The sequence below is a fragment of the Herpailurus yagouaroundi genome, unplaced genomic scaffold, assembly GCF_014898765.1.
Source record: "Herpailurus yagouaroundi ecotype Mexico unplaced genomic scaffold, PumYag 210, whole genome shotgun sequence".
NCBI lineage: Eukaryota > Metazoa > Chordata > Mammalia > Carnivora > Felidae > Herpailurus > Herpailurus yagouaroundi.
In genome coordinates this window covers 3,333,887-3,359,927 of record NW_024412441.1, presented here as the reverse complement: position 1 = coordinate 3,359,927, position 26,041 = coordinate 3,333,887, and the positions used below count along the sequence as shown (strand labels likewise).

The 26,041-nt window shown below is 35.9% G+C and overlaps 1 protein-coding gene across 6 annotated transcripts in view; it reads left to right on the top strand.

Moving 5' to 3' along the window:
* Positions 1-26,041, top strand: part of VRK2 (VRK serine/threonine kinase 2) — a 105,362-nt gene that overhangs the window by 70,028 nt on the left and 9,293 nt on the right. For all 6 annotated transcript variants that reach the window (XM_040453665.1, XM_040453664.1, XM_040453668.1 and 3 more), the window contains 4 exons: positions 6,876-6,996; positions 9,486-9,544; positions 14,251-14,417; positions 19,541-19,702. In XM_040453665.1, coding sequence (XP_040309599.1) covers positions 6,876-6,996; positions 9,486-9,544; positions 14,251-14,417; positions 19,541-19,702 — 509 coding nt within the window. The remainder of the gene's footprint in view (positions 1-6,875; positions 6,997-9,485; positions 9,545-14,250; positions 14,418-19,540; positions 19,703-26,041) is intronic.

Genomic DNA, 26,041 nt, shown 5'->3' with positions numbered 1-26,041 from the left:
ACTATCTGGTCTCACCTACTTTTTCTAGTGGATACTTGGAAACCGAGCTAACTCTCATTTTTCTGTGGATTAGTTGGGTTTTTCTAATGCAAGCGTTTGTAAAGGTGCCAACCAGCAGTTTCGCCTAAGCATTTTCTAGTTCAACTTTATGTAAAAAGAAAGGCAGCTTGTATTATTACAAACCAAAAGCTATGAATAGAGGATACAGGGATGGATGGATAGATGGATGAGCATTTCCGGGACTGTCCTACATCTCTGTATATCCGTATGCTTTTTAAAAATTGGAGTTACTCTTCTAAACTCGGTTCTCTTATATGGCCTAAAGGTATTTTCTGAGTGGCTGAAATGCTTCATTTAGTGTAAAATTAGAGTAATATACATTGGGTTTATCTGTCTCTTCTATTATTAATTTTTTATTCTTCATAAACACTAACATGTATAAACATTGACATATTTTGGGCTTGTTGCCTGATAATTAAAGAGAATTATATCTGTGTCAAATATAGTGTTTTAAAATTTCTTACATTCTTAGTAATGTTAAAAAGCAATATTTGGATCAATGTGTGGTATGGATTTTTGTAGATTTTTCTACTCACTGAGGCATGCAGTCAATACCTAATTTCTCCAGAGATATACTGCATTTAACATATTGAGTTTTTTTAAATACTTCAGACCTCTACATTGAGTGTATAATACCTGTTTTAATTTGACATCATTGGTGACCATAAAATATGATATCTAAATTGCATTTTAAATGTCCATTTGTTTGTGTAATATATTCAGTATCAAGGAAAGAGATACAGACTTTTTTTTTATTTTTGCCAGTTGCTACGGTGTATGAAATCCAAGTCTTGTGTTATTTCTTGCACAGTTTCCTTTCACCCTAATCTAGCACTCCAGCTTACAAAATGTATGTGAAATAAACTGAGAGTGTATTTTCATGTTACCAAACTTGAGGAAATGATACGGTTTATACAATATTTATCTCCTTAAACAATGATTCAATTATTATCATAATTTTTCAATTATGATATTAAGGTAAACCATCAAGCTTGGATCCTGTTAGTAGTCAGAAAAACATACCATTGATTTCGATTTTTAGGTAAATGTGACTGCTATAAATAGTATTTGGTTGATATATAAATAAAAAATAAGACACTATTCCTTCTACATGGCATACCCCAATTTTAACATTTAGACATGACTTTTAAAGTCTTAACATAGGTCTTAATCTATTTTTTGGGGGTTAATAGTACACATTGGCCAAATGTAAGATACCTTTGAGGAATTTAAGAAACAAAACAAACAAGTAAAGAAGAGGGGGGAAGAAACAGAAAGGGAAGCAAACCAAGAAAACAACTCTTAACTACAGAGAACATACTGATGAATGTTACCAGAGGGGAGGTGGGTGGTGGGATGGGTAAAATAAAAATAAAAAATAAAAATAAAAGTAAAAAAGCTTTGCTCTGTTGAATAACGTTTCCTATGCCTCACAGAGTAGTGTTTCATGGACAACTTTAAAAAAAATATTTGTTTTTGATGGTTTTATTTTTTGGAGGGAGGGAGAGAGAAAGAGAGAGAGAGAGAGAGAGAGAGAGAGAGAGAGAGAGAGAGAGACCGAGCGCGAATGGGGGAGGGGCAGAGAGAGAGGAAGACACAGAATCCCGATCAGGCTCCAGGCTCTGAGCTGACAGCAGAGAGCCAGATACGAGGCGCTGGAACTCAGGAACCACAAGGTCACGACCTGAGCCAAAGTCAGGCGCTAACCAACTGAGCTGCCCATACGCCCCTTCATTAAAAACTTTTTTAAAGATAATGAAAAATAAGAGAGACCTGAGCTGAATATTTTATTTGAAATGTGACACATTGCATTCTGCTTTCCTAATACCCTTTTTTGAAATTAAAATAAATTAAAATAAATTGTGGCCACCATAAAATTTTTTAGCTCTTTATGCATCTAAATTGACAAAATATAATAACATAGGCAACTAGCTGGGGGAAAAAAAGAAAGCTCTAAATTTGTTCTGCAGATAGGCACCATTTGATACATCTGGTGAACATCTCATTCAGATATTTTCTCCTTTCTTATGTCATCTCTGAGCATAGAAACTAGTGTTTTGGGCATTTAAACCCTGTCTGCTTAAGGCAGAAGTTTTCAAGTTCACTTTATTATTTCCTACCAAATCTTGTTTTTCTTCATACTTCATACTTCATGTTACTCTGTATAAAAAAATAAAACTAAACAGAAAATACTTTCATCAAATAATCGATATATTTTGGGATGAACACTTAAACTTTCTTTTGCCCTCAGTTCCTGTTTCATCCTGTTTGGTGAGTTGACCCTAGATAATTTTACTCCAGTTTGTCTTTAGAATAAGGACCAGTTCTCTAAGTGAACTTCTCTCATTCTCATACCAGCTCGGAGGACCAGGACCATCGAAACACTTTTAGAAAGTAATGTTTTAACTAGACACCCTTCTTCATCAGAATGAAGTAGTTTGAAAGGAATTGTTTCACGAAGGGATAGTTGCATGGAAACTTTTTTTAGTGTGGCAGCTTAGACCTCAGAACCTGCTGTTTGTTTATTCCTTGACAAACAGCTGTCTTTGCCTCAATATGTCCTTTGGTATTTTAAGTTAAAATGCCTGCTTCAAATAATCCCCCAACTATAGAAGTAGTTAAGGTAATGTGGTCTGAATGGTGTTAAATGATAGATGTAATTGTTAGATTGAGTGTGGGTTTTGGGTTCGGAAAGATTTGGATTTCAATGCAGAGCTCTCTCAGTTTTTGCTTTGTGATACAAGAAAAGTTATTTAACCTCTCTGAGCATCTATTTTCTTTAAAAAAAAAAAAAGTTTATTTATTGCGTGAGACAGAGGGGTGAAGCATGGGAGCGCAGGAGCATGAGACAGAGAGAGAGAGAGAATATCCCAGGCAGGCTCCATAGTGTTCACACAGACCCCGAGACGGGGCTTGATCTCAAGAACGTCGAGATTCTTGGTTTTCTGCTGAGGTCATGATCTCGAGGTTCTTGAGCTCAAGCCCCGTCTCAGGCTCTGCCTGGATACCATGGAGCCTGCTTGGGATTCTCTGTCTCTCTCTATCTCTACCCCTCCCAGGCTGGCACATTAGCAGATCCATAAATCATATTAACTATTTTTATTTTCATTATGCATTCTAGTGTCCACTCTTTCTGGAATCTGCTTTTTCATGAAATGGCATTCAAGCCACACCTGTGCTTTTTTTTTTTTTTTCTATTTTTTTTTTTCAACGTTTATTTATTTTTGGGACAGAGAGAGACAGAGCATGAACGGGGGAGGGGCAGAGAGAGAGGGAGACACAGAATCGGAAACAGGCTCCAGGCTCTGAGCCATCAGCCCAGAGCCCGACGAGGGCTCGAACTCACGGACCGCGAGATCGTGACCTGGCTGAAGTCGGACGCTTAACCGACTGCACCACCCAGGCGCCCCGTTGTGCTTTTTTTAAATTGCTGTTACTCTTGGCAGTACTTCATAATTTAGAAATGTTAAACAATTGAGAATACAACAGGCTTTCAATAAAGAGTCATTTGCATTGCTCCATAGTAATAAGCTAAATAAAAACTAGATGCTAAATTTTATTTTAAAACTAATAAGAGAGGGGCCCCTGGGTGGCTCAGTTGGTTGGGCAGCCTTGATTTGATAAAGTGACTCTTGATTTTGGCTCAGGTCGTGCTCTCACTGTTGGTCATGAGTTCAAGGTCCACATGGGGCTTTTGCACTCACAGTGTGGCCCCTGCTTCGGACCCTCTGTCTCCCTCTTTCTGCCCCTACCCCACTCACACCCTCTCTCCCTCTCTCTCCCTCCCTCTCTCTCTCTCTTTCAAAAACAAATAAATGTTTAAAAAAAATTATAAAATAAAACTAAGAGAGTATAGAAGAAAAATATTAATAACTGAATCTTGCCACATTTCTGAGCAGTAGCTCAGAATAAGTAAAAGTTTGATTTTTTAGGAAATCTACGTGAAAATATACTATTAATGATTACATTAATTATCAAATTCAACTGAGGAACTTTATTATAATAAATTATACAGAGATACAAATTCTACAGAAACAAAATAGTTCATAATATATTTTAACTTTCAAATTATAGGGGCGCCTGGGTGGCTCAGTCGGTTGAGCGTCCGACTTCGCTCAGGTCACCATCTCACCGTCCGTGAGTTCGAGCCCCGCATCAGACTCTGTGCCGACAGCTCAGAGCCTGGAGCCTGCTTCAGATTCTGTGTCTCCCTCTCTCTCTGGCCCTCCCCCCATTCATGCTCTGTCTCTCTCTGTCTCAAAAATAAATAAATGTTAAAAAAAAATTTTTTTTTTAAACTTTCAAATTATAAAAATATTTTTATAGTTAGATATTAATATTTATTTTTAGATATAATAAATTCTTATTTTTTTATTTTATGCATTTTAATTTTTTCCAGATAAACAGGAAATAGACTATCCAACTATCCAATTATATTGTATGGTACATATACAAAACTCCATTTCCTGGGATTGGATTGGATTATTAATATTATTGTTGTTATCTAGAATTATTATACTTTTGTAATATCATCTCTATTTTGATGATGCATTTTAACGTCAATTAAAGCTATATGATCATTCTGTTAATTATACCCACACATATGCTAATATTGTCATCTAGAATATTTATTTTTAATTAATTTAACATGCTTTTTCTGTATAGTAGATGGAAGAAGACCTAATCATTAGGTCTTAGAGGTAAACTTCATTAAAACACATAGAACTTTGTAATTTGTTTCTCTGGGAGGGAATTTCAGGGAGAGTTATCTTTTTAATGGTGTGAAAGAGTGACTATGGGATTTTTTTTTTTAACATTACATGTATTTTAGTGGCAATAGTAGTAAAACATTTACCTAACTAAAATTATCAATGCATATGTGCAATAAAACAAAATAAAGGTTGACAAATTTGATCATGTATTTTAATTATAATAGTGAAGTAAAAGTTAACTCTCACAGGGCTATTTCAATGGAAGACCAGTTTATGAAAAATTGACTTCAGAAATCTAAATGATTTGTCATTACTTACAACTTCATATCAATTCATCCCTCAGTTGAAGGGTGGGAAAGTGATGGGAAGGTTCATTCCATTTTAATTCTAATCATTTTTCCTCCAGGGGCCTTTTGTGTGTAGCCTATGTTGTCCAAACAGGTGCCAGAATATATATTTTCTTTGAAAATTATTTTTTGAAAATTAGAGGATGTGAATTTAAAGTGGTGGTAATCGGGAATTGCCATAATGGAAAAGGGACTTGTGAACACATCTGTATAAATGGAGCCATTCCATTATTAGTGGGAGATTTATTACTGAAGAAATCAGTACCAACCAGCGTGGTAGAGATTGTGTTTTTCTTTGAATAGGAGAGCCAAGTCTTGCATTAGGACATTGTTGAAGCTTGTGAAGAAAGTAAACAGTACCCATGGGACTGTAGCATTCTGCTCAATTGGAGGGCCTTTAATAATCCAATACTCTAATAGCCGTTAAGATCGAGTATGTGTAAGAGTTAATCTTGTCTTTTGCTTTTATTATAACTTGTATATGGTAACCAAAAGTAGTTATGATGTGCTAGCAGCATTCTTCTTAGTAGGTGACTTTTTAAATTAAAAACTAAGTTTCCTGAGTGACTTTTCAGAGTTTATTTAATGAAAGATAATAAAATAGGATACCTGTTTACAGCAGGTTTAACAGCCACATACTGCACTTAGGAGATTTTATTTCCCTACACAGATGAACATTCAAGTAATGGCAGAAATGTAAATACCAGCCCATTGTTTTATGACAATTTGAAATGGTTATAAAAAAAAATGAGATCATTTTGTGGGATCTCATTAATGTGTTAATCATTATTTCAGTAGTATTTGTTATATATATTTTTACTTATATTAGATTTCATTGTCCATCTTTTGAAATAGGTATTTTAAAAAATATATAAAATTATGATAAAATCAGTTTACAGCATTTAATAGTTTGATATAAATGATACTTACAGTGGCCTGAAATGTTCTTCTGTATTTTTTGATGAAAAGCCATCTTACTGTAAATTCTGAAAGCCTCTGTTTGACTTCAAAAATCTGTATCCAACCACCTCTGCCTCTACCCCATGCACATCATTGCCTCACCTTTATATTTCTGTTCAGGATATTTGGCCAGAATTTTAGCTTGGCACTGCTTATATATCTAAAAATATTTGTAAAATTTTAGAACTGGATACCTAAAAGCAGGAGGCATTTTTTACCCTGTACTTTCATTTAATTGAAAAATCTTACGACAGACCTGTTTTTTAATACTGCACACTAGATGGCAGTTTTGTCATATTCTTCCAACATCAAATGCTCCCAGTGTGAGTGGAACAGGAAAGGCCATCAGTGTTTAGTCTGCACTCAAAGGGTCTCTGCATGACCAACGCAGACCCCATGGACTTCCTGGAACATATGTTAGCAATTTAGCTGCAGACATTTATTTCTTTGTTTTACTGCTTGGCTCTTTGAGAAAGTGTTGGTGCCAGGTTATGGGTTGTCTGGATCATGTCAGAGGCCATGGAGATCAAGTTCATGTGACAGGCCAGACTAAGGAAGGATGAAGTTGGAGGAGGTGAGGAAACTGACCCTTACTTTCAACAGCAACAAGTCACTGCCTGTCTGTGGACTGGGGCCAAAAGCCTGGGCGTTTAAGTTTTAGTCCAGCTGAACAAACAAAACACATTTGCCCATTTGGCTTTTTCGTATTTCATCAGTGGTAGTTCATTCGACAATTTCTCTCTGTCTCAAAACTTGCTTGTCCCTCATGTTTCTTTCTCAATGCTTCCTCCTCTAGCCCTGTCCAGACGAAGTGACCTCGAAACCCTCGGCTACTGCCTGCTGCGGTGGTTATGTGGGAGACTGCCCTGGGAGCGGAGCCTGCGGGACCCTGTGGCTGTTCAGACTGCTAAAACAAAGTACACATTTTCAAGTATTCCATCACGTACAGCGGCAGGTCTGAAGGGATACATTAAAGGGAGTAAATATCCCAGAGAAGATTGCCATTCTCCTAGTCTGAGAACCAAGGCAAATTTCTGAAATTTGAAAACTATTTTTTGAAAAACCAAACACCTTACAGACATAAAATCAATTAAGAAGACACCTATGAAATCGCACGTATGTGAGTTGTCATGCAAAACATAAAGTGAAGTGTTTGTTCTTTTACATGGTGTTTTCCAAAGCTTAGATTCTAGGTGGTAGTCTTTTCAAGGAAGAGTATTTTCAAATTAGCATTGTACATGTATAAGGAGGCAGTCTGAGTTCGGTGGGGTTGATATTAACTGGGCGAAGCAACAACGAGAAATGGGACAAATTGGGCTTGTATTTTTCAAGTGAGAGCAATATACCTCTTTCTTAATTCTGTATCTTGGAGGGAAGTTTTGTTTCTTAAGGAAGAAACAAACAAAACTTTTATATAAGGTATTTATATAAGAGATAATCTTGCAACCACATAAACACTTTTAATATTCCTCATTCAATTCTTCTCATCTAGAATCTGTTAGCAGAGAACTAGGTCAGACTGAGAACAGAGTATGTTACTATTTTACTAATTTCTCACTGATAAGGCTTAACAGAAAGCAATTGCATGCAGCACAGAATAGCCAGTTTTTCATCATATACTAGGATATGCTCAACAGTAGTTATCCACACGTGTAATATTGTGATTGGAAAAGGCAGCTATGTTTTAAGTAGGGTGAGTCCCAACAGAAGTTTACAGAAGGGGTAAATCAGTCTGATTTGAAATCAGTCTTCAAATTCAGTGTGGTGTCAGTGCCTGATAGAGAGGATATAGCCTGCAGATGCAAAGTAATGCAGGTTACATTTGTAAGTACGGATATATTATATGAAATATTTCTCTGCCTGGAATCTTGACCATCCTAGTCCCTTACCCCAAACGAACACATTCATATAAGTCAATATTAGAACTATCTAATCAGTTTTTTACTGCAGTGATTAATGTGTCCATATTAACCAACACTCTTCAATGTATGGGTCAAGTCAAAGCACAGTAATGGGCATGTATAAGCAATCTGGATATCCAGTTTTTAACCTCAGTTTACCTGATTTGAATAATGTACTATATTTAAAAGGCTCACATTTTAATTTTAGTGATTATGTGTATTTTTTCTTTTAAGAAAACTTATGAATATGATTTGTTGTAATCTTTTAAGAATATACATATGTAGTTGAATTCATTGTGGATATCTAAAGAATATGCCTATGTGTGTATATTCAAATACAAAAATAGTGTATCGTAAAATAATAAAATATAATGTTAATAAACATAACCTCTATTTCCATTTTGGGGATCCTTATGTATATTAATATCTTCATTTTTATTTAATTACTAATATAAATCTATAAGCCAGTGAAGCTGATACATAATGAAGTTTATAATTAAGATAAGCTACAGACATTTTTAAACTTCTGATATTATATAATCATAATTCATTCAACTGCTAAGAAGGCATACTCTGAATTTCCTTGTAAGGGCATGCTTGCGTATACAGTCATAATACTTTATCTCCCTATGCCTTTTATCTACCTGACATAGGGTAATATTAGATCAGTGAATTTATTGTTGCAATTCTGCCTGGGCCTGAGTTTGTCAATCAGACGTTCATGTCAGTAATTTTAGTTGCATGTTTATATTACTGGTGGATGAAGCAACTTAAAAGAATTGTACTTGTTCAGTCTAAAACATTGGAAAGAGTTAGGAAAATGACTTTTCTTGGTTGTTGTTTTGTTGTTTGGTTATTTAATGTTAACCTCTCGAATCAAAGGATAGCATATACTGCTCCCACTGGGGAACGGTATACATAAATAATTAATTTGCCCCTCCCCAGTGGTAAGTACCTGAGGAAAAATCTCCTGAAAATCCAGATCGAATTTTGCTATGTATTTTTTCTTGTTTTTAAGAAAAAATCATGATGGATATCCCTACTTTTTTTTTTTAATTTTTTTTCAACGTTTTTATTTATTTGTGGGACAGAGAGAGACAGAGCATGAACGGGGGAGGGGCAGAGAGAGTGGGAGACACAGAATCGGAAACAGGCTCCAGGCTCTGAGCCATCAGCCCAGAGCCTGACGCGGGGCTCGAATCCACTTTTTTTTTTTTTTAATTTTTTTTGGATATCCCTACTTTTGTATTACAAACTTCGAATGCAAGCATTTATAGTATAAATCTACATTTAGTTTCTAGGTGATTGATATAAAATTGGTCAGTGAGAATGGAGGGATCCCCTCCACCTCCACTTACCCTCTTATCCATAGCAGGTGGGTGAAAAAAATATTGAAAGTCACAATATGGGTGACCCACCAACACAGAATTTGAATTTTGTTTTCTAATCAAAACAACAAATCGCAGGATTACAAATTCATTGTGTATTACTCTACTTCATTTTAGTCTGTTGGATGAGCTTCCTGAGTCAGTGCTTAAATGGGCTCCTTCCGGAAGCAGTTGCTGTAAGTCAAATGATAACTTCTACCTTCTCCTATGTGATTTACACGTCACCACATTTGTCACTCTTGTTTTACAGCTTTTGCTTAACCCACACTCTCCCACTGCCACATGGGTCGGAGAAAACCCTACACAGGGTTACAGATAAGTTGCTACGGAAGAGAATGTTTACATCTTCTTTGACATTAGAACACTACAATGCTACAAGAATGCTACAAGAAAATATTTAGGCAGTGTTCTAGGCTTTGTTGACTGATTTTTTTTTTTTTTTTTTTTTGGGCAGGGGAGGGGGTATCATATACAGGTTTAATAGTCAACTGTATCTAGTATTTTTAGAGTTGACGTTCTGTTTTTGTTCCTCTTCATATTGTTCAAAGAAGATAAAGTTGATCTAAGGAGAGAGCACCTTCAATCATTAATTTAAAAAAAACAAATCATTGGGGTGCCTAGGTGGCACAGTTGGTTAAGCATCTGATTGGATCTCGGCTCAGGTCATGATCTTGCTGAGTTCGAGCTCCACACGGGGCTCTGTGCTGATGGTGCAGAGCCTGCTTGGGATTCTGCCTCTCCTTCTCTCTGCCCCTCCTCCACTTGTACTCTCTCGCTTTCTCTCTCTCAAAATAAATAAACTTAAAAAAATAAAATAAAAATAAAATAACCAAATCATTGAACACTTGCATCGCTGAACCCTTCAGGGTTTGCACTCTGAACAGCCTGCAAAAAAATTTTGGATTAGCAAAGGCATATAACCTTGGGATTTGAAGGTACATTTCATTAAATGGTTTTCTCTTTTGAGTTAGTATGGATTGTTTTGGAATTCTTTAAATTGACAGTATTATCAGTAAAAATAGTCAATTCAGAATTACCCAAGTGCCTGTCATTTGCATATGCATGCATGCATGCGTAGTTCACCAATTTAGCAAATGAGTTCGATTATCTTAGAGAAAAGAGTCCCTTCTATTGTCAGCCTCACTTTTTCTCAGAGACAGATAAGCAGAAAGAACCTTGTTCTCTCTATATATTGGGTAATCTCAACGTTAGCTTTTAGCTGACTTATGAAAGTAAATGTGTACGCTGACCCTCTAGATAAGGTCAAATAGCATCAGTTTCCATCTGAGAGTTTAAAAGTAGAGTTAAATCATCTTAAACTTATATTTATAGCCCTTCTTTGACAAGAAACGAAAATGTTCATTTCCATGGGAAACGAAAGAAGAACAAAGCAGTTCTGCTTTTCCACCTCTATTCCCCAAGTCCTAAGCCTGCCCCAGTGTTGTGCCTCCTGCTTCCCACTTTCTGTGGTCCCTCTTCTGATGGAGGCGCCATAGGGGGAGTATTCTCCTGGGGGTCAGGGGATGGACTGAAGGCTTTTCCTTTCTGTAACTGCACTGAGTGATGTGGTTCAAATGCCAATATTCTTTCTTGGCTAATATGCTTATTGACATTTTGACCAAGTTATACCGTTTATGTTTTACTCAATAAGACAGCAAAAAAGAGAGATGGGAGATGTCAAAAAAATTTTTTTTCACTGTGTATCTCCTTTACCTTTTCTGCCCCTCCTGCACAAAAGGCAACTAACTGTTCTGGAATAGAAAAGAAAGCCCAGATGCCCTGGGTCCCACAAGATAAATGCCTGTGAAACCTGTGTATACTCGGGACACTTCTATTACTGGAGATCAGAAGATTTGGATGATAATGAGAAATAACAGGAGTGCCTGGTCCCCCATTTTCAGTACAAACCATTTATTTGAGGCCATCCTATTATTTTATAAAATGCAGATTTCTGGGGGTGCCTGGGTGGCTCAGTCGGTTAAGCGTCCGACTTCAGCTCAGGTCACGATCTCACGGTCCGTGGGTTCGAGCCCTGCGTCGGGCTCTGGGCTGATGATGGCCCAGAGCCTGGAGCCTGCTTCCGATTCTGTGTCTCCCTCTCTCTCTGACCCTCCCCCGTTCATGCTCTGCCTCTCTCTGTCTCAAAAATAAATAAACGTTAAAAAAAAATTTTAAAAAATGCAGATTTCTGTTTCTAAAGCATAAAACTTTGAAACTTTACTATTAACTGAAGATCCCTTAGTTGGTCGTGCTGAGGAGTGGGTATTGCAAGCATGACAATCCGATTTATAAAAGGTTTATTACTAAGGCAGCTTATGAAATAAAACCACCACAGAGGTTGAAACACGCATGTCTAGTTCAGTGTAATAATAATAGTTTGAAAAGTTTGTATTTCTTGAAATGATAGTAATGATACTTAATATTTCATTAGCTTAAAAGCAGATGATTCAAGAATATCACCATTTCATACTACCCAAAGCATTTTGTTTTACAGCTCCAGAAATATGCTAGTAAATTAAAAAGTATACTTAATATAATAAATCTAGATCTTGGAAGGCTCACATTTAAAGCAGTAATACATCACAATAGTCTAAGCTTCAGGTTGATAATAATGAATTTATAAGAGGGCGGTTCTTTCTCTCCTTTTCCTACCTCACCGATGCCTCATTTTTCCAAGCCCCAGACCCATGAAGGCTTTGCCGCACAGCTGCTGTCCATTGGTGCAGTGCCAGGATCTTCCTTTGCCTTCTAACGGTGATCTGTGAAAACTTCTCCCCGATTATTCAGCTCTCTCCTCCATTTGGGATATTTTGGTTAATAGAATTATAATAATATATGCCAAACCTGGCTTACCAATCTTGAAAGGGCCAAAGAACAACAGAATATTTACATTAAAATAACAGTGAATGTAATTTAATCTCATTTTCTTTTTAATCATCCCTTCAGCAATCAAACCTCCCCAATGGGCTTCTGGAAACAGGAGTTATAACTACTTGCCAGCTAATAGAGATCTGTTTGATCAAATGTTAGAGAACAGAATTTGGTATATCTTAGACATTAGGGGAAAAAGTAGGTTGCATTATAATTGCCTAAGTATCAAAAGAAAGGAAGATAAGAGAAGAAAAGAAAGGAAAGGAAAAGAAAAGAAAAAAGAAAAACCCAAAAAACAAAACCAAAAAAACCTGGAGCTAAGAGTTCTCATTTTCGCCACAGTAGCCTTATATTCCTAGAAAATGGCTATGGACAATATGGTATAAAATGGTCACTCCGACTTTTGTAGAGGAACAGGATGGTGACTGTTCCTTTTGGAATTCTTCCCCATAGGGAGATAAACCCAGGGTCCGCGGTTCCCCACTGGAATGGAGGTGGGCCTGGAGGGAAAAGGAAGGATTAGGAAGTCACTCCTGCCAACCCACAAAGCTTCCCAGATTTTCCCTGCCATGGGAATATAAACAACTTAGTAAGAGGTACTTGTGTCTGTGTCAGTAATAAGTTTTTGAAGGGGAAAAGCTTGTAAAAAGTGGAGTATCTAAACATCTCTGTGAACAAATGAAAACATGCCAGATTTTAAACAGTATATGGTATGATCACTTAACTTGTGTCTGGATTTTAGATTGAATCTCCATCTGAAACAAAAATGCAAACTACATTTGTTTTAAGGCAGCTATATTTGTAACTTTGGGTTACTAATTCTGCTTGTATTTAGAAGTTTGTAGTTCATAGTTTCTGGCAGGGGGAAGGGGGTTACTATAGTTCTAGGGAAGAGATTACATTAGAAAAAGATTAGGGATGCCTGGGTGGCTCAGTCCGTTCAGCATCTGACTCTGGGTTTTGGCTTCAGTCATGATCTCACAGTTTGTGAGTTCGAGCCCCACACTGGGTTCCACACTGACAGCAGGGAGTCTGCTTGGGATTCCCTCTGTCCCCCTCTCTCTGCCCCTTTCCCACTTGCACTCTCTCTTTCTCAAAATAAACAAACAAACTTGAAAAAGTAGCAACATTTTACCCTTCTGCTCTAAATCAGAAAGGCTATATAATGAATGCACTAGTGAATGCACCAGGCTAGCTAGGTGTGGAGGACTCCAGGAAGGTTCGATGAATTCTAAAATTAGTCATGGCTAAAAACCTAGAATTCAAGCTCATTTCTAAATGTACTTTAAAAAAATTTTTTACGTTTATTTATTATTGAGAGACAGAGGGACGTAGAGCATGAGCAGGGGAGGGGCAGAGAGAGGGGGAGACACAGAATCTGAAGCAGGCTCCAGGCTCTGAGCTGTCAGCACAGAGCCCGACTCCGCGCTTGAACTCACAAACTGTGAGATCATGACCTGAGCCGAAGTCGGACGCTCAACTGACTGAGCCACCCAGGCATCCCTCTAAATGTACTTTTATAATCTCAAAATCAAAGCCTGAATTAAAACTTGCAGTGATTTTTTTTTTCCGTTGAAGTAAGGAGGTTTATAATAAGTAACACTTGTTTTTAACTGAATTTTTAAAATTTCAACATAAAGTATGAAGCATGTCTGGTCTATTATATTATTCATGTAGTTCTTAGTAGTTGCACTTCATAAATCAAACTCACTAACTATAATTTTAAAATTTGCTTCCTTTGATAAGATTAGTGAAATGTAAACATATCAACAAAGATGTGTAAAAAAATTACCAGTTTCTCCCATCTTGTCAAATCTCTAAGTCACTATATTTCAGTCATTTTTGGATATCATTTGAAAAGTGCTTTGCATCGAATTGTTTATTCTTAGTTTCTTCAGGATGTGTGTTGTGTGCACGTGTAAGACAGAATAGAGAGATTTTGATGATATTGGAATCTTGACAATTCTTGCCAATTACGAATAACATGTAAAAAAAAATTTACACTTCACAGGTGAAATAGCCCAGTATTTGGTATGTGCTCATAATTTAGCATATGATGAAAAGCCAAACTATCAAATGCTCAAGAAAATTCTGAACCCAGGTGGAACACCTTTAGGACCACTGGAATTTTCCACTAAAGGAGACAGTGTGAATGTGGATACTCCAAACAATCAAAAAGTAAGTAACGTAGTCCCTGGGATCCTACGATTACCTTCTGTGAGGCTTTTCTACCAAATGAAGTTGCTTTGGGTCTCAGAGGGAGTCTGACAACCCACTTTCTTGCTTATTACATTTAATTCCTATTTCTCCTAACTGAGCTCCAGGAAATTTTGTTGCAAGTTCTTTTGACCTATTGTCTCTTAGAGAAAAACAGTAGGATCCATGGCCTATTTAGGGTACTATTAAAGAAATAAAGCAGTCGCTGAGGTCACAGAGACACGACCAGGGTAAGATTAAAGGCTAATCTGACTTTATTCAGGACAACCTTTATTCGTTGCTTTTCTTCAGATTTCTTTGGTTATTGCCCTCTGCTTTTGTTTGCCAGTTTGGCCATAATTCCATAATTTGGGGGTGATAATGATGATATTCTTAGGTTTAACCAGACTACTTGTATGCACTAATATATCAATCTACAAAAATAACCTTTTAAAAAGTTTTAAGTTACCCTTTTCTCCTATATTCTGTTATCTTCCCACTGACTTAAAAAAAGAGAGAGAGAACTTGAAACAATACACAAGAATTAGGATTTAAAACATTTTTTACAGGGTGGGGGAAACCTGAGATTCCTGTGAGCAGTGCTACTGGACAGGCAACTAAATGTCCAGCCCTTCCTGGACACGATCCACATGCAAAACCTGTAGGGAGGGCTTTTTCTCCCCGATGCATGTGCAATAAGGTAGGGTCAGGATGCCATTCATTTTTAATATTTCTTATGAACTTTGGATCATCACAAGTGTTCATGAGCCAAGAATGCAGGATGCAAACTAACGTGACTGATAGGCCGCTAGATGGATGGTGAGTCAAGTATCAGTGCACAGATGGTTCTGATTTGCTGAATTTTGTAGCTGCTGCAACTGAAGACATAAAATATCCTTCTAGTCATAAATTAGCTCTTTGGAAGCAAAACCTTGGCACCAGAGCTTTACAACCTTCAATTAGTAGGGAAAGAAGTATTTGAATGACTGTGGTATTGACATCTGTAGGCCTGCATAGTAATCATTCCTAATAGAAGAGAATATCTGTTTGAGGAGGTTTTGCATGGCTAATTAACTACCAGTGAGAATATGTAATTTTTTCATGATCTCCTGATTGTCACCTTTCTCTCATGATACAATTACATTTTATTGTAGCAAATGCCTCACAAACCAATTGTCAGCACTATTTACGTATTGCAGAAGGCAGAACAAAAGTTCATGTTTAATAAAAAGCCAGTGGATTTTGATCTTGGTAATTACTGAGACTTATTTTAACAGTTTTATTGACTTTTGTGTTTTTATCACTTTTGCAACAAAACAAAGAGCCATTTCCTTAACGTAGTATCTCCCTTGCAATAATGGTCACCACTTAATCTACACTAATTTAAGTAGATTTTTTTCCTTTTCTGTAGTTTTTCAGTTTCATAAACTTAATTGAAATATAAAAGAAGCCATTTTAAAAACTGATAGTTATATCCTCTGATGTAAAATTCTAATTATTATCCACCAGAATTTTTCAGTTTCATCAAATTCAAAAGATGTTTGTTGTGAAACCACTTTTATATGCAGAGAATAGAACATAAAACATTTTTTCCAATGAGCCTCAATCAAAAATATTTTATTCTTCCCTTTTGATTAGAGCGCTTTGATTATGAGTAAAAAGCAAACACTAAGAATAATATGCATTCTTAAGACCTTAGTTAATTTCTAACAATATGACCACCCCCGATATAAAGACAGTAAGAGGTTTTGGGGATGTAGTTCACAGCCGATCAATAGTCATTGAATAAAGACTTTATTTCTGTAGTATTTTAAGTGCACATAAATAGGTTATAATCTTAATATAAAAATAGGTTCACCATGTGGTGAATAAGTATTTTTAAAGTTTACAGATTTTGTAATGTTGCAAATACTAAACTTGAAAATGTTGAAAAGCAAAATATGACAATACAAACTGTGCTGTACTCAGTTTCCCTGAATGATAAAAGTATAGGCTAGTTTCCACAATTGATTGCTTCCATAACAAAAATCATTTTAGGTCCAGAATGAGTATCAACCACATGGCCCCAGATTTCTCTTTTTAGTCCCAGACAGAATCTCCTTATTAGTAACTAAAAACGTTTTCTGTTACTTCATACATGGATTACTCTAGTTATTTAACAGAATATTGAATGAATCCTGAACTTACACTCTTTGGACAAAGATACTAAAAAAGAAGTCAGTACCAGAAAACATATACCGTTAGGTAAATAAAATATTTCTATCATTCAGTATTCAAAGGAAAGTTATGAATGCTCATTTTTTTTAAATGTTATTTCCCTCAGCAGAAATGGTTGTACCTTTTAAATTTAGTATTCCTAACAAAAATATGCTTTGGTTAGGTATTAGAAAATAGCACATCACCGTTAATAATCTTGGCAAACTTACAGCATCTTTTTGCAAAAGAAAAAGGAGGTATTTTTCCAATACTAGGTTTTTACAAGGCATCATAAACTGTTCCCTGTAAACAGAGCCGCCTTCTTACACAAGTCCTCCAATACTGTTACTGGAGTTAAATTGGAAATGAATTTTTGTCAAGACAGTAGAGACATTGATATTTTTTTTTCTGAAAGGCAAATCTTTTGGGGCATTTGCCTCAATCAAAATGATGTTCTGTATAGCTGAAATCACTCTTTAGTAGCTCCGATGGCTCCTGAGGTAACACTGTCAAATTAGAAGAATCTATCATCAGGCTACCACAGTCTATTTATACCATCCACTGGGATTTAATGTCCAAAATTCACTGAAGGAAACCATATTTCAGTAAGAATGCTTATTGAGGTGAGCTAAAGCTCTAGAATTCCCAGATGAGAATGTTAAAGCCACGTTGGAAAACCAGCATTATTGAAGGCCCCCGTTCAACCCTCTGAATAAGCTGTTTCTTCCACAGCCAGTAGAGGATCCTTTTACCAGCTTATCATATCTCTCTCCTTGTTATGATGCTTGAATCCATATTGTAATACTACAGACACCCATCCTTCCTAAGTGCTCTCCCTAGGCAGAGGAGTAACTGTAGGGCAGAATGAAAATGTTCAAGCTGTCTTACGTTTCAGACAAGTAAGAGTTTGTCCCTTCATTTACTCTAAATCTGAGGTTAGCAGCAAATCCAGGGATGAATATATATATTATTATTCGTGGTAGTAATCTTTGTGTTGACCTTGAAAGTTCATAAAATTCTTTCTTGAGCTTTAATTCTCAAAATAATTCTATTTATATTTATACTGTGTGAGAAAAGTAGAATATAAATTCTCATTTGTGAGCACATTTTTGGCTCACTAGATTTCAGGAGGCCAAAAGTATTCCTGATTTCTTGGAACACTGAAGTGCCAATGGAAAATTAAATAAAAAATACCTGATCTGAATAGCCTCTCTCTTGAAGTTGACACCTATTTGGGTAGTATTTTATTTGATTTCTTGCGATGCCCAGAGTGTTTTCTATATTCACTCTTACATCTTTGAGAAAACGTTTTACCTCTGTTCACAATTAAGAGTAAAACTTATCCCACTTCACTCTTACCATTTTAAAAGTTCCCCTAGAAATAGAAAATTTCCATAAACTGGGTATCATCTTGTTTATTAGCTAGAAATGCTTATGGCAGCGCAACCTGCCCATCCAGCCAACTGACGGCAGATCCAGGAGGCACCATCTCTTCCAGAAAGCCTCACAGAGGACTGAATATATTAGATCAGATTTTGTTTGTACATCAGAGGCTCCCAGGCCAGAAACTCTTATACCTAAAGTGAGGCATTAAAAACCTCAGTATCTCAACTAATCCCTTCTATCATAAAACACATTTTCACAGTGATTGGCAAGCCAGTCTTTCATCAGAACGAACCGGTGTACAACAGCTTTGGGAAACCCTTTGTTTCGCACCAGTGGTATGGTGAGCATTTATCACTAAGATGACTTCAGTGGGAGTGTGACTCAGAAGGTGGTTACCCATGAATTTTCCCAGTAGTTTGGGAGACTTGAGTGGTGAAAATAAAGAAACCCTGAGTGATTAGGGAACAATGCCAATTGTCAGGGTACTGAAAAGCAATGGCTTTGCTACCCTTTGAGAAGCCAGGATCCGGGAGGAGGGGCGAATAAAGAATGGTGTTGTGACAGCTTAGACCTCACCACAAAACACCAGCATATTTTAAAGGGAAGGAGTGAACACACTTGGCAATAGAAGCTAAAAATTGAGAGACTACAAATTAAGGCTCTGCTCGCCTAGCCAACGTAATTCATTCTCTGTTTTGGCACTGGCGACTCCATTATTTCCCCTTGTGCTGTTCCTATCTTCTGGCCCCTCTTTAACCCATGAAGAAAGGTGATGGCACTTTCAGCTGCTGTAAACATGAAGCTGCTGACCAAATACTTCACATAAGGATCTTCACTGTGGCTTTTAATCTTCCAGCTGAATTGTGGGATCTGCCCTTCGATTTCCATGTCTACTTCAAGGTTATTAAGAGTCAGTCATCCCCCAGATAACACCACGGTGTGAAAAAGAACCTGAGAGACAGCAGGCTTGTTGTAGAACTTAACCTTTGATACTGGTGCACAGTACCAGGTGGCACGAACCGTTACTCATCTACTCAAAGGTTAAATTACCTGTATAAGAAAGTAAGCAACATTATAAGCTCCTTTTTTACGTTCACATTCATTAGGCTCACTTCAATGATAGAAAACGAAGATTCTAATTAATAAGAATTTAAACTAAAAAGATGTACTGGATCCACTCCCAGCAAAGGTTAATAATGAATTCATGTGCAGTTTTAGAATGTGACAGTTTTCTGTAAAAATGCCGTTTTCAATAAGCAAGCTATCTGTAGAGATAATTTCTAAAGAGCGTATAACAGTGACACTAATTTTAATTGGTCTTGTACTATTGATGAGAAAGGGTCTGGATCTTGCCAACTGCTATATTCTTTCTATAACATCCATTTGTTGGTTTCCTCTTTAATTCTTCCTTTTTTTTTTCAAAGCTTGGCAAGTTTAGAATTTTCAAGAATCTGGACATAGAAGCATTTTTGTTTTACAAGTGTCAAAAGTTTTCATTATACATTATTACTCTCAATCAACAGGTTGTTTCTCAAAAGGTTGCAACAAAGCAAGTCAATCAGATGCAAAATAGGTTAATAGAAAAAAACATCCGTGGTGAGAGAAGTGCTGAGTCCTGTTCAACCGGGAGAAAAGTGCAAACAGAGGAGCCGCTGACTAGATTGCTTAACAGTGAAACAGCTCAGGTGAGAGGCTTTTTGTTGTGTTGTGTTTTTTTTTTTTTCCTTAATGTTATATTAGAATATGCCGTTTGGGAATAAAGACCTTTTATTTTCTCCTGGGGGCCAAGGTTGTATGGTTTTGTTAAATGAGAAGGGGCAGAAAATATCCTATCCAGTGGATAAAATCAAAGCAGCCCACACCAATCATCACAGAAACAGAATGACAGTGAGCACATTTGCGTACAGATCTGATTTCTTTACCCTGAGAACGTAATGAAGTGCACTTAAATTTTTTATGCCATCTACGATCCATTAGGGACTCTTAGCATGTTCCATACTCTTACGTGGGTTCCTCCACTCTCGCCCTTATAATCAAATGTGAGTGAAGAGTTTCCCTGTTGATATGGTTGTATTGTAAAATGATGCATTTTTTACGTTATTCGATCATTTGGTTGAGTCGTGACTTACCTTTAGCAGAGGACTCATTCAAGCAACAGCAAAAGTCTTTCCTAATCGAACCTTTTTCTGAGAAGAAGAAGCATACAATCAATGTATTTATATCCTCAATGAAAAAATATTTTTTTTCCAAAATGACCAACGTTTTATATGATTTATACACCATCATTCTCCTCAAATAATTTGAGGTAGTTTAAAATGTGAAACAGTATATTTTAATGCCCCCATTTTCTATCTCCCAAACCCTCGCCCCTCAAAATTGGTTTATCAGGCACTGAGACGTTAACCACTAAACTGAGCACTGATTTTGGCTCTGAACCTCTTGGCAGCCAAGGTGAAAATTAGACACATACAAGTTGGGCATTTCTTACCCAACCAACAAGTATACACGTTTATCCAGAGAATGTTTTTACAGTACTAATAAGAATCCTTTGAACTTGTAGTTCCCATTTGTAAAATTACAAATATTGCTTGGTGACAAAATTTTGAGATTCTTGTGTGTTCTTTTTCAACCTGTACTATGCACCAGAATCACTTTGTGTATGGAGATAGGAAGGGACTATAAAAAAAAAACCTGATGCCCAGGTTCCAAGCCAAGAAATTGATTCATTGTAACTGGTGTGGGCATTTGTGATATGTGTGTGCAGATCTTATCACTCCAGAAAGCTCTTTGTTCCTTTTCTCAGTCAGTCCCTTTCCCCCAAACAACCACTGTTCTGATATTCTGATTTTCACACTAGGTTAGTTTTGCCTCTTCTAGAATGTCACGTACCATGTTAGTCATACAGAATGCACTCTTTTGTGTCTGGCTTCTTTCACTCAGCATGTTTGTTTGTTTGTTTGTTTTTGAAACTCATCCATATTGTTACACGTATCACTAATTCTTGTTGAGCAGAACCCCATTGTATAGTACACCATAAGCCATATATCCATTCTCCCAGGACACCTGGGCTGCCCCTGGCTCTAGCCATCATAATTAATAGTTGCTATGAACATTGTGACACAAGTCCTTCTATGGTTACATTTCGTTTGTCCTGAGAAGTGGAATTGCTGGTTCACAGGGCAGATGTACGTTCACCTCTATAAAAAGCTGACAAGTACTTCCATTTTATACTCCCACCAGTAATCCCAGATCCTCCCCAGCATTTGGTGGTGTTGGTCTTTTTAATTTTGGGCATTCCAACATTTATGTATTAGTATTTCTGTTGAGTCCGATTATCATTGACCTGATAATTAATAACTGTGGGCACCATTTTCATGTGCTGACTCCCCATTCATATGTCTTCTTTTGTAATATGTCTTGATCCATTTTTATTTGGATGATAGTCTCTTTATTACTGAGTTGTAGGAATTCTTTATACATCTGTATTGTGGATATGTTCTCCTAGTGTGCAGCCTCCCTATTCATTTATTTGTCTTTAATGAGCAAAAACTGTTTGTTATTTTTATTTGAAGTTCAATTTATCAATGTTTTCTGTAAAGAAACCTGGGAAAACTTTGCCTATCTTAGGGTCACAGTTTGCTAAATATTTTTTTAAAAGCCTTCTAGTTTTGGCTTTCATTTTGAGTCCATGAGCTCAAATCATTCTTGTGTGTATAAGGGGTTGAGGTTCTTGTTTTCCATCAGAGCCAGCTGTCACAGCACCATTTGTTAAAAAGATTTCCTTTTCCTAATTAAATTTCCTTGGAGTCTTTTTCAAAAGTCAGCTGACAGTGTAAATTGTGGTCTATTTCTGAACTCTCTCTTGTCTTCTAATCAGTCTATCTGTCCTTACACCAAAACCACAGTACATCAATTACTGCAGCTTTACAACTAGTTCTGAAATTAGGTAGTACAAGTCCTTCAACCCTTTTCTTCAAGAATGCTTTGGGTCCTGTTCCTCTCCATAAAATTTAAGAACCGGTTTGTCAATTTCCACTAAAAAGCAAAATGGAATTTTGATTGTGATTCCACTAAATCTAAAGATCAGTTTAGGGGCAACTGAAATCCCAACAACACATTTGAGTCTTCCAATGCATGAACCCGATACTTGTCTCCATTTATGTGGATTTTTAATTTCTCTAAGTATTTTGTAGTTTTTGGTGTAGGTATCGTATACATCTTCCATTAAAATTATCTCTAAATCTCTTGTTTTTTAATTCTATTGTAAATATTTTGTATATTGACCTTGTGTCTTGAGATCTTTCTAAAGTCACTTTTTAATTCTCATTTTTTGGCAGATTCTTAGGATTTTATACATAGTCAGTAATGTTTGTGAATAGAGTTTTACTTCTTTTCCAACATGTATGCCTTTCATAGCTTTTTTTCATGCTTTGTTATACCTTCTATGACCTCTAATACTACACTGAGCATGGGCATCCTTGCTTTGTTCCTGTTCTTTGGTGGAAAACATTCATTCTTTATACATTAAGTATGATGTTAGCTGTAGGTTTTTCCTAAATGCCCTCTTATCAGGTTGAGGAAATTTCATTGTAGTTGTTGAAAAAAATTAAGTCATGAGTGTATATTAAGTCCTTTTTTGGGATCTACTGAAATGATCATATGATTTTTCTCCTTTACTAGTGCAATGAATTGCATTGATTTTTGAGTGTTAAATCAACCTTTTTCTCGGGTAAACCACATTTAGTCACGATGTGTTGTCATACTGAATTCAATTTGCTATTATTCCATTAAGGGTTTTTATATCTACATTGATGAGGGATATTGATCTGTAATTTTTTTTCTTATAATATCCTTGTGTGGTTTTGTTTTCAGGTCATTATGCAAATTGGACATGTCTATTTTCAGAAACTGTTTTAGTAAGATTTATCTTTCATAAATGTTTCCTAGAATTTAGCAAGAAAATCATCTGGGCCTAGAATTTTATTGTAGGAAAATCTTTAATTATGAATTTACTCTCTATAATGATCATTAGATTTTCTTTTTCTTCTTGTGTCAGCTTTGGTAATATGTATCTTCCAAGGAATTTTTTTCTTTCTTTTTTTTTTTTTACAGTCTAGCTAGATGCTTATCACTTTTATTGATCTTTTCAAAGAACCAATTTTTGGATTTGTTGAATTATCTACTGCTGAGTTGTTTTTTTTTTTTTTTTTTCTCTTTTACTAATTACCGTTCTTTATCATTTCCTTATACTTATTTTGGGTACTCTTTTTTTAAAGCTTCATAAGGTAAATGCTTAAATCATTACTTTTAAGCTTTTCTTTCTAAAATATATAAAGCTACAAAGAATTTTAAGCAGTGCTTTAGATGTATTCCACAAATCTTGATATATTGTGTTTCATTGTTCAGTTAAACATATTTTCTAATTTCCCTTCACTTAGTCTTTGACCCCATGGATTTTAGAAGCATGATTTTTTAATTCCTAAATATTTTTGAGATTTTATTGCTATGTTTTTGTTATTGACTTCTAATTTATCAGAGCATATTCTTGCAATCCTTTAAAATACACTGAAACTTGTTTTATGGTCAAGAAGACTTAGTTTGATGAATGTTCCTCATGTGCTTGTAACAAATATATATTCTGAATTTGGAATTTACTATTCTATAAATGTTGATTAGGTTAAATTGATAGTGTTGTTCAGTCCTTCTATATCCTTACTGCTTTGCTTTATTTTGTCCTCCTGTTTAATCAATCAATGACAAGGTATGTTAAATCTTCAACTGTAATTGTGGAGTTGTCTATATTTCCTTTAGTTTTGTAAGTTCTTCATGAATTTTCATGCTGTTAATAGGGACATACAGATACAGAACTGTTACATCTTCTTGGTGAAATATTGTTTATCATTGTTAAACATCTTTCTTACATGTGTCAATATTCTTTTGTCTTGAATTTTACTTTAATTTTAACAATTCCAGCCTTCCTATGATTAGTTTGCATGGTGTGTCCTTTTCCATCCTTCTGTTTAATGTTTGTGTTTTGTGTCTTTGTGTCTGTGAGTGCTTTTGTAAATAACAGTTTAAGTCTTGCTTTTTTTGCACGACCTCACAAACCTTCCTTTCAATCTGTCCCATTTCCATTTAATGTAATTATTGTAGTTCAATTTAATCTACAATCTCACTATTTGGTTTCTTTTTGCTCCGTTTATTCTTTGTCACTTTTTACCTCCCTCCTGCTTTCTTTTGGAGTAAGTGGGAATTTGTCTCTCATATCTTCAATTTGTAAACTGTGTTTCTCTGGGCTGTTTTGTTTTTGTTGTAGTGGTTACTTTAGTACAGCAAGATATGGCCTATGGGCCAAAGTCAGCGGGTCACCTATTTTAAGTAGTTATATTTAAATATACTTATATGGTTGTATTGTTAATAGTTAAAGTTAAATAGTTATATTGCAACATAGCCATACTCATTCGTTTACATAGTCTCTTACATGTTGTCTATGGGTATTTCCATGCTACAGTGGCAGAGCTGAGTATTTAGAACACAGACTGCATGGCCCCCAAATCCTAAAATATTTACTATCTGCCCTTGAAAGAAAAAGTTTGCAAACCCCTGCTCTAAAACCACTCTAATTAAAGTTTACTTTAATAATATAAAAACAACTCTAATTAAACCAATACCCCAAATATTGTAACTATAATAAAAATGGAGACATATTACATTCTTTTTTTTATATTAAGTCTTCAAAATCTGGTGTGTTTTACACTAACAGCACACCTCACTTTAGACTAGCCATATTCCAAGTATTCAAGTCATATGTGGTCGGTGGCTACCATATTAACATAGCTCTAGAAATTATAATATACATCTTTCACTTGTATAATAATCTACCTTGATTTAATAAACGACTTCATATATAATGTAAGAATCTTGCAAAAATACATTTCCATCCTTTGTGCTACTGTTGTCATACTTTTTTTAACATATATAATTAATTCCATAATGCGGTTACTATTGTGCTTTAAAAAATCAGTTTTGGGGCGCCTGGGTGGCCCAGTCAGTTAAGCATCCAACTTTGGTTCAGGTTGTGAACTCACAGTTCATGGTTTCGAGCTCCACGTTGGGCTCTGTGCTGACAGCTCAGAGCCTGGAGTCTGCTTCAGATCCTGTGTCTCCCTCTCTCTCTGCTCCTTCCCTGCTCATGCTCTGTCTCTGTCTCTCAAAAATGAATAAATGTTAAATTATTTTTTTAAAAATCACTTTTATTTCAAAGAAATTGAGAGGAGAAAAAAGTCTCATATTTATTGCTGTTGGAATTCTTCAGCCCTCCCATAGATCTCAGTTTACAGTTGGTTCATTTCCCGTCTTCGCAGAGAATTTCCTTTAACATTGTAGTGGAAAGTTCCTGGAGACTAATTCTCTCACTTCTTGTCTGAAAATATCTTTATTTCACCTTTACTTTTTTTGTTTGTTTGTTTGTATTTTGTTTTTTGGTGTGGGAGAGCTGGAACTATATTTTACCTCTGAATTTATTTTTTTAACATTTCATTTTAAAATAATTGCACACTCAGAAATTGCAATAGAGAGCTCCCATGTACCCTTCCTTCAGCTCCCGTGTACCCTTTACCCAGCTTCCTCCAATGACATCATCTTATAACAATAGTATAATTTTCAAAACCAGGAACTAACTTTGGCATACTACTATAAAATAGATACCTCATTTGGTCATCAGTTTTTACATGCACTCATATGTGTATGTTGCTGTTCAATTGTATTACATGTATAGACTAATCACAAAAATTACTGTACAGAACTGTTCTAGGAAGAAACTCCCTCACATAGAAACTTCCGTGTATTGCTTTATATGGACACCCTCCCCTTTATCCTAAACCCTGGAAAGCACTGATTTGTTCCATATCACTATAATAGATTATCTTGAGCATGTTGTACAAATCAAATTCTTTACTATGTAACTTGTTGACATGGGCTTTATTTCATTCACCATAATGCCCTAGATAGAGATCCATCTGAGT